The sequence below is a fragment of the Ahaetulla prasina genome, chromosome 2, assembly GCF_028640845.1.
Source record: "Ahaetulla prasina isolate Xishuangbanna chromosome 2, ASM2864084v1, whole genome shotgun sequence".
NCBI lineage: Eukaryota > Metazoa > Chordata > Lepidosauria > Squamata > Colubridae > Ahaetulla > Ahaetulla prasina.
Window position 1 is genome coordinate 196,207,012 of NC_080540.1, and position 9,680 is coordinate 196,216,691.

Genomic DNA, 9,680 nt, shown 5'->3' on the forward strand with positions numbered 1-9,680 from the left:
GATATAACTGTAGATTCCAAAGTATCAGTTAAATTAATGTTAGTATATATTTTAAACTGATTTGTTTATCAAATATGAATTTTATAATGCCATATCCAATATATATCCCACTGAGAGTAAGTTGGGTGAATTTGGATAATAATGAATCTAATTTTTAAACATTCCAAGAATAAAGTATTTCGTTCACAGGCCTTTGTAGTAAAAACATTTCAGGAGGAAGCTGACACTAATTTTTGATGGAAAGCAATCTAAATACTTTATACAGGGTCTGCCAACCCTTGAGCCGTGGCCTGGTACTAGGCTGAGGCCCGTTTGGAACCAGGTCATGACTGGCAGGCACTCGTGCCCATGAGCACTCGGTCATGGGCACGAACTCCACTCACACAAATGGAGCTTCATGCGAGTATGCACGCAAGCGCCTGCCCCTCGCACAAATGGAGATGCGCATGCTAGCCTGTCATTCACATGGAACTATTTCCTCTTCCTCCCTGCTGGTCTGCAAAGCCGGAAACCACTGATATAGGTAGTCCTCAGGTTATAATGGCAATTGGGATAGAAATTACCATTAATTAGCAATGAAGTCATAAAATGTGATGTCACATGACTCCATTGCTTAGAGATGACAATCCTAGTCTTTATCAGAGGAGCTCCGAGTCATGAAACCTAGAAAATAAGGGGTGTCAGAGCCATAAATTTCTTGTTTGGTTTTTAGTAAAAACACTGCACACATATTCCATTTTTTGGGGAGAAGTGCTATAATTTCATTTATTTATTTAATGCCTTCTCTCTTGGTGACTGCCTGGACTAGTCCCTGTAGTTTTCTTGGCAAGACTTTAGAAACAATTTGCCACTGTCTGCTTCCTGGGCTCAGAGAGAAGATGGGCCAAGATCACCTAATTTTTTGAAGGTAAAGTGGGATTAGAATTCCCATTTTCCAGGTTTCTAATCTGGTGCCTTAACCACTGTAACAAACTGGCTCTCTGATAATATCTTTTATACATGCAGTATTGATGTAAGATTGATTGATAGAAATTAAATACATATTTTAAATTTAAATATCCTAGAAGCAATGTTGTATAATTATTTGAATGATGCAAAGCAATGCGAAATTAATCTGATATACTCTTGGTACATTTAGTACGTTCGTTGTCAGTTTTAATCAATATGCAATATAATTAAGTTTTTATTTTTATTTTTAAAAAATACTTTTTGCCTCAGATAATGATTCAGAGAGAAATACTATGTATTTAATGTCAAAAATATTAGTCTTTTAAAAACCCTATGTTTAGATCAATTGCAGACATATAAGGGCAGATTTGAAGATAGAAAAATTTGTTCACAAAGAAGATCCTAAGAACACTGAAACTGCTTCTATAGGTAGTCCTTAGTTAATGACTATTTGTTCAGCAACTTTTCAGTGACCATTTAAAGTTATCACAGGGCTGAACAAGGAGACCAATAGTTAGTCCTTAAAGTTGCAGCCATTGCAACAGTCCCACAGAGAGGTGATTGTAATTCAGATGCTTGGCAACCAGCTTTTAATTAGAATTGTTACAGTGTCTCATGATCATCATTTTCAACCTTCCCCGCCAGCTTCCAATAAACAAAGTTAATGGGTAAACTGGCAAGAAATTACAAATAGAATAGAATAGAATAGAATAGAATAGAATAGAATAGAATAGAATAGAATAGAATAGAATAGAATAGAATAGAATAGAATTTATTGGCCAAGTGTGATTGGACACAGGGTGATTATGTAACATTTGGGCTTAATATCTGTATGGGATTTTGCTTAGAACAGCCATCATCATGTTGTGTTTTTTACAATTGTGTTGTTTAGTGATGAAGTTTCAAATTCCAATTACTGTCATTAACTTGAGACTGCCTGTTCCATTATATAAAAGAAATACTGTAATTCAATGAAACTTGAGTCTGGATACCGCTTTTGTAACCTTTCAACACAAACACAAGCTTTTCTAAAAGCTAATCTTGTCGAAAAGTTTTTCCTCAGCAGACAGGTCAACTACATACTACTTCAGGATACACATATGCCGGCCAGGCCCCTTGTGCCCCACAACTTGTCATAAAGTTTACATATCAGCAGATCATTGGGCTCTCTCTTGTTTTTTTTGAAGAAAGTGAGATATCTGATTTTGGTTCTCTCATTAAATATAGCAAGTTGGTTGAAAAATGAAAAAAGAGTGGGACTAGCTAGCATCTATGTTTTACCTTTTCTTTTGTCATTCATTGTTCAAAATATAACAAATAAAATTGAAAGGCAGTGTGTTTACTAGCTGTTGAACTGGCATTTGGATCAAGCCCCTCCCCCCAACCTTTTCTCAGTGGAAACTCAGGAAGGAAGGGAGGGAGGGAGGAATCCAATATTCAATAAAAAACATAACCTTCAGAGATATCATATTTTTCTATCTAATTTGATAGTAGAGGACCTCAAGAGTTCAGGCCTCAAACAACCCAGCTGTCTTCATGCAATTGTTTCCAAATTGATATTTTTGCTGCACTGTAATTTAAACTTAGAAATATTTTTTATTTGTAGCCTCAGATTTATCTTGAACTTTTTTACATCCATTTATAACTTCGTGTTATAATACAAACAGTATTCCACTGTTTTTTTATTATATTGTATTTTATGGTATGTTTTATATTTTATGACTTGTGATTACAATTAAACTTACTGTACTGGGAAAAAAACCTGTCAAATCAAGAATTTAATAATCAATAAAGGAAAGGACAATTAAATTTAATATCAAAACCTAACTGATAGAGGTTAAATTGCAATCAAATATATTCTTACACCGTTATCTATGCACATTACTGTTTTATGATGATGGTAATTCAGCATTACAGCTACAAAACCTGCTGAACATATGGTAAGGATGTCTGTCTAACTATCTCTTATCTTACATTTAGAAAGTTGTAAGTTATTCCCAAACACTCTATGAATCAAATATCAAGATTTTTCAGTCCACAGATTTTATATTTAAACTGAATTTGGCAGTGCTGAATGTATTCATTGTTTTGGCTGATTAAGTTTCATTCTATTTCTATTTTTGTATTACACAGTAAGAACCATGGATTATGAGCCATAAAATGCAGTTAGATTATTTGTACAGACCACTCAATGGATTTTCTAAATGAGCTTTGATACTTACCAATTTTTTAACATAAAAAACAGTTAAGGTGTTTTGAAGAAAGGTGTACTTACCAATACACACATCTATCTTGCCTTTGATTGCAGCTTCATGCAGAGGGGTATAGTTCCAGTTGTCTCTGGCATTTGGTTCTGCTCCTTGACACAGCAAGAGGCTAACTACCTCAGCGTGACCAAAGGAACAGGCGTTGTGAAGAGGTATCAGTCCACCATCATCACGAGCATGGACATTAGCTCCCGTTTGTAACAAATGTTCCACAACATCCTTTCTTCCAAAACCTAGAAAAGAAGTTGAATTAATGTAATATAGAATGCATAAATATTACACTGTATATGACACACAGGAGTATAACTCTCTAAAATAAATTTTATAATTTACTCTGTTGCTAATACACTGCAAATTTATATTTTTAACATCTCCTATGAAGCACATTATTAGAACTTAGGACATGAATTTATTTGCCACAGCCCTGAGTGTCCATTAGAATCAATTTCCCCACTCCATATCCCCTCAAGGGTGATTCCTAGGAGGAATTGTAGCTAGAGAGAAAAATTATTCCTTTCCCATGTGATACAATAATAAAAAAATGTCTTCAGTGGCAATTAGGTTTAGAAATATTAGCTCCAGTAATGTACCCTTAAAATCACCTCTGCCTCACACACACAGACCAATTAAGTTTAGAAGACAATAAAAATTAAGAACATTAAGCAAAAATCAATTCTCAAACACCTATATTGTACAACATATATCCTATAACATTCAAAAATCATTACTGGTGTGGGATGACTCTTCTACAGGCATCAGCCTTTATCTCTCCTCTTTCATTGTTTGTCCCTCACACTCTCCATGAATTTGTTTCATTTCATTATGAATTTAATGTTTAAGATAATCATGTGGAATGGAATGGAATTGATTATCAGGTTTGCAGATGAGCAAAGATTTATGAAATCTATGTGAATTGACATGGAATTTCAAATATTTTCATTAGCTGAATAAAATATTTATAATTAAACCATAACATTCTTAATACATTATAATTTTTTTAAAAATCAATTCACTCCTTTGGATTTTGGACAGTTTCCTTAAAGCTACCTGACTGACCAGAAAAAATCTTCCATGTGGCAGTAAGAAGAGTATAATACACTTCATTCAGGGAAGGAGTGCAAAACTTTTACTGTCAAATTCTTTGAGCAGAATATAAAAAAAAAATAGTTAAGTTTCAGCTGTTTGACTGTGACTGTTAATTGCTATGAATACCTTATTAGCAGGAAGACAAGTATAAACTGAAATAAAAGAAATGTTTGTGTATATTTAATTGTCCCATCAGAGATCGTTTCACTGAAATATTAAAGCAACTTTGAAAAAAGTTGTCACAGCAGACTTCTTGACATTTGATCAATTATTTATTTATTTATTCGCATTTTTATACCGCCCTATCTCCCGGGGGTGGATCTTATGTGACTTAATACTGTGGTCAAATAGCAAAATGGATTATTTGGAAAACTGGGAAAATGGGCATATATACCTTATTCTGATTCTGAAACAAATAACAGTGTACCATGAAGTATATACAAAAACATGAACAGAAATGTTATAACCACAAGTTGACACAAAAGCCTTTATTGACATAACAAGTAATTTTCCAAATTCTACTTTTACTTCAATTTGGAATTGGAGTAAAAAAAATTTTTTTGATTCATTTTGAAAGTTACATTCTCTGTGCTTCGTGAATGTTTGGATTTTCTAATCACTAATGTAAATTAAAATAATATAATATAAAATAATGATTGTTTCCTTGACCAATTTCTGGTTTATTTTATTCCCTCAGCTACTTATTCCTACATTTCTGTAGATTAAAGGTTCTGATATCATGAGTTAGAATTACAGTGTAATCCTAAAACAAATTGTGTTTCACACCATTTCATACATCTTTGGTATTACCGGTATGAATCTAACCTACCATAAATCATGTCATTCCTGAATCTAATATTATTTATTCCTCTAAAGTAATTTTTAATACAATGGCACTGCTGACTAGTGTCAGAAAACAATTCACACATCAATGACCTATTACTGAACCTATAACTATTTGATGCAGATTGGGTGGAATTTCACACAATTATTGCAGGTGGGACCTAATCAATATTACATACATACAAACTGAGAGCATCATCTCCAATGCATTTATTATGTGTTTATGCCTTCAAGCCAGTTTTTGACTCCTAATGACTGCCTGGATAAGTAAGTCCCTGCAATTTTCTGAGAAAGGTGTTTTGGAAGTGGTTTGTCATTGCCTCCTTACTTAGAGGGAAGTGATTTTTCCAAGATTACCCAGCTGGCTTTGTGCCTAAGGCAGCATAGAATTCAGTCTCCCAGTTTTTATCCTGACATTCACTACATCAAATTGTCCCCCTTAATGAATCTATATATTCAGGATAAGCTATCAGGGCAAACTACACTACATTACTGGAACAAATATTAGAATCTCCAAAAGGTTTTTCTTTAAAATGCTGACAATCAGAAATATTTGGATAACAGAAAGGAGATTATGGTAGTAATTTGAAATAGCTTTACCTCATTTTATCTTATGCATCTCAGAAAAGCAGCACAATTTTTTTTTAAGTTGTGGAGTATTACCAATAAAGGGAGAACAGTTGGTTTTGGATAGTCTGCATTCAAACATAAACATGTGTTTTCCATATTGTTGATCCAAACAGGGAAATAAATGGGAGGATTTTTTTTTCCAGTTATTTACCAAATGTGGTTGTGGAAAAACACTATATTTGTTTCATACTGACCGACATGCCTTCCCTAGAGAATACTGGAAATAGCAGTTTGGGGGGGGACAAAGTCTATTAAACTGATTTAATCATGGGATCTATCCTTTCAGTCCCTCTTTTGGAAACTTTAAAACATTTGCTGTAATTATAAACAGTGCTTCTGAAAAGAGAAAGCTGTTATTTCTGGGCATATTGTTCCTCACATTTTATATAACAAAACTAAAAATGCCAGTTATGTAATCAACCAGTCTTTGAGATAGCTCTTCAAAATCAACCATTCAATTCCATAAATAATTGTTTAAGTAAAATTATTCCAAGAATCACACTTTCTTCATGCTTTTCCACTATTTTGCCTTTTCTTTCTTGGAATGTGAAATCGCAAACCAATTTATTTCTGTTACTTCATACTACATAGACCACTCAATGGAATAATTTCATATGCAATTGATTTTAGCAAGTCTAATTCATGAAACTCTATACCACATGATCTTTGAGACACCGTATAAAAATTTCTGACAATACATCTTCTGCATAATTATAAATTCACATTACTGTAGGCTGAAAAATACAATGTGAGGAGTGAGCCTTAGAAACAACTATTGCTAAACTGGGATTAAAATCCTAAAACGCTCTACATTCCTTGTTCTTTAAATGAATGCTGTAGTAAGGGATACAGGACTGGTTCATCCTTCCAGGAATGATTCCAAGTTATATAGAGAATCCTTTTCCAAGAATTCCTTATTCTCATCCTTAGGAACTATACATTTCCTCATCAAGGGATCCCATACAGAATGGGCGTTCTCCAGGCAGCCCTTCTGAGCCAAACCCTCATACTTTTTCTTGGTTCCTTCGCCATGGCTGGATTCACATCGTAGACTAAGCTGAAATCTGACCAATTAACTGTTTTATGATTTAATACAACATGCAAGCCTACTTTGCTCTAACAGTATTATCTTTCCCACTGCGCAAGGACAAGCACAGCAGCCTCAAGATACATTCTTTCACCCCTTCCCCGATTTATCTGTTTATTTCTTTCCCGAGCCCCCAGAAAGAATGAAAAGCGGAAGAAGGCAGGCACAACCTCCTACATTCTTCACTGGACAGTACAAGAGCCAGTCTGAGCAGGGCAACCCTCAGCAGCTCAGACAAGAACAGGGAGGATGATTCCCACGGAGGGAAACTAGTCATTCTGCTGCCTCCTGTGCAAGGCTTTTCCTTGCTCCATGCAGGCGATGGCAAGCCTGAAGCCAATTGTGGCTTACTACCACCTCTTTTTCGGTCCAGAGGGAGTTGGGGCCATTGGCCTTAGAGGCCTTTGCATGGTGAGCGGCTGTTTCTTCACCTCAGCGGTGGCAAAGTATCTCAACCAAACGGCGGGCCCGGCGCTATATACTCCCGCTCCGCCCCGCGGGACTCTCACCTGCCGCGAAGTGCAAAGGGGTGGATTTCCGCCCGGCCATATCTTTGGCGTTGACGTTGGTAGCATCCACCAAGCGCCTGACCCGGGTTACGTCCCCATTGCGGCAGGCTTCGAGCAGCTCCCGAAAAGCGCCGCTTCCCACGGGCGGAGGAAGGGGCTGCAGCGGCGGAGGGGGCGGGTCGGGGCTGTCGGGAGCAGCCGGGCTGGAGGCCGCAGAGGAGGAAGACGAAGACCCGGAGCTGCTGCTGCTGCTGCTGCTGGTGGTGGCGGCGCTGCTGGCTCCGGAGCCCGGAGGCGGCGGAGGCCCAGAGCTTTCGCAGGCGCTCTCTGGAGAAAAAGGCCTCTCGGTTCCCGCCGTCCCTTCCCGGCCGCTGTTAGCGGGGGCCTCGCCCTCGAGTCCGGCCAGAGTGGGCCGCTGCTGAGGGAAAGCTCCGGTGGGAGAAAGGTTGGGGCTGCGAGGCGGAGATACGGGCGTCTGGACTGAGTGATGACTTGGAGGGTGAGCGGGGTGGTGGTGATGATGCTGCTGCGAGCGACGCGACGACGATGATGCCGCCGCCATTTCCCCGCTCCAAGAGCGCTCTGGTCCCTGTCACTGCGGCAACGGGGAAGGATTGCCCGCCCTCGCATCCGGTTCCGTGGAGCCAATCGTGGGACGGCGGAGTGGGAAGTGACGTAAAGGCAGTGGAGATGACGGAAGACGAAAGCGGAACTCTTTCCTCGGAGCGTCGGGTGTTTGCTGGTCTAGGAGTGAAGTCTTGTATTGCTGATGCTTTCAATGGAATCCTCAAGAGCAGGGGTCTGCAACCTTGGCAACTTTAAGCCTGGCGGACTTCAACTTCAACATATATATATGTATATATATGCTTGTAACTCCTAATATTTACTCAAATATGTGTTTATATGCTATATAATCTACATATATTGTTGTGACGAAATAAATAAAATAAATAAATAAACTGAAAACGGGATCTGTTCTCCGCCAAAGTCCTAAAACTAGATTTTTTTTAAAAAAACGTTGAACAAAGGAGTTTAAAACACTAGTTTATTGGTTCATTGAGGAAAATAATCCAAAACTACATAACTACAAAAACTGGGGTTTTGAGGCCAAACAAGACGGTTTATATGTACCACAAAGTGAAACTGCAATTAGATTTGCATCTTCTGTGCTATTAACAATCACGCTTTGACAAGAGTTTTATTATTGAATAAATTCATTTAAAATACCGTATGTTTAAAGAATCCATTCGCAGGTCTAAAGAAAAAGCGTTTGTTTGCCTTTTTGGTTCTGTACTGAAATCTCGAAGTCTGCTTACAATAAGATGCTACACTATGTCATAAAACTATGAGGCATTCACAATTGGTTCAGTATTGGGGCAGAAAGTACCTTAGTCTTAACAGATTCAAAAGAGGCTACGGAAGAAAACTGTCTGAAATATTTTTGTCTGGAAAAACACTTTAAAATATCTGTCAGACTACGTGCCTTATTAAGAAATAAACGGTGTTTAATTGTGGTTACTCCTAAGTAAATAGATCTTGTCAAGATAGTAGGTTACTGAAATAACCACAAGGTGGCAATCTTGCATTTTTGAAATAAATGTATTCAACTAAATATATTCTGACTCTTTTTTTCCTACTATTACATATTACTGTAGGATTTAGAAACGTATTTTAAAAACTTGCAGAATTAGAATAAAGGCCCATTTAATCCAACATACTGTGTTCTTCTTTGACTAACCAAATAAATTAAGGAAATTCATATATAAGGGCAAGAGGATTATACCTCATTTTCTTCTGTGGTTAGTTGTTCTGATATCCAGTGCTCTATAGCATCGTTTTGAGGGAAGGAGTTGAAACAGTTTATGTCCAGGATGTGAGGGATATGTAAATATTTTCACAGCCCTCTTCTTGATTCGTGCAGTATACAGGTCCTCAATGGAAGGCAGGTTGGTAGCAATTGTTTTTTCTGCAGTTCTAATTATCCTCTGGACAGGGGTGAAATCTAAAAATTTCCTCTACCAGTTCTGTGGGCGTGGCTTAATTGGTGGGCATGACTTGGTGGTCAGATGACTGGGTGGGCATGGCCAATAACAATAAATAATAAAAATAATAAACAAAGTATTGGATTTTAAATGGGGTTTTATATTATATTATGTATTTTTTAATTTAACTTATAGGCCATATTGAATAAGTTTTTTAATAGTGATTTTATTGTATTATATTGTGCTGTATTTTACCTGGCTGTTAACCGCCCTGAGTCCTTCGGGAGAAGGGTGGTATAAAAATTAAAATATTATTATTATTATTATT

At 37.2% G+C, this 9,680-nt stretch overlaps 1 protein-coding gene across 1 annotated transcript in view; it reads right to left on the reverse strand.

Annotated features, from left to right (window-relative positions):
• Nucleotides 1-8,273, reverse strand: part of TNKS (tankyrase) — a 99,627-nt gene extending 91,354 nt beyond the window's left edge. The window contains exons 1-2 of the mRNA XM_058167636.1: nt 7,371-8,273; nt 3,224-3,448 (exon numbers count right to left, since the gene is read on the reverse strand). Coding sequence (XP_058023619.1) covers nt 3,224-3,448; nt 7,371-7,932 — 787 coding nt within the window. The 5' untranslated portion in view covers nt 7,933-8,273. The remainder of the gene's footprint in view (nt 1-3,223; nt 3,449-7,370) is intronic.
• Nucleotides 8,274-9,680: the final 1,407 nt, after the last annotated feature.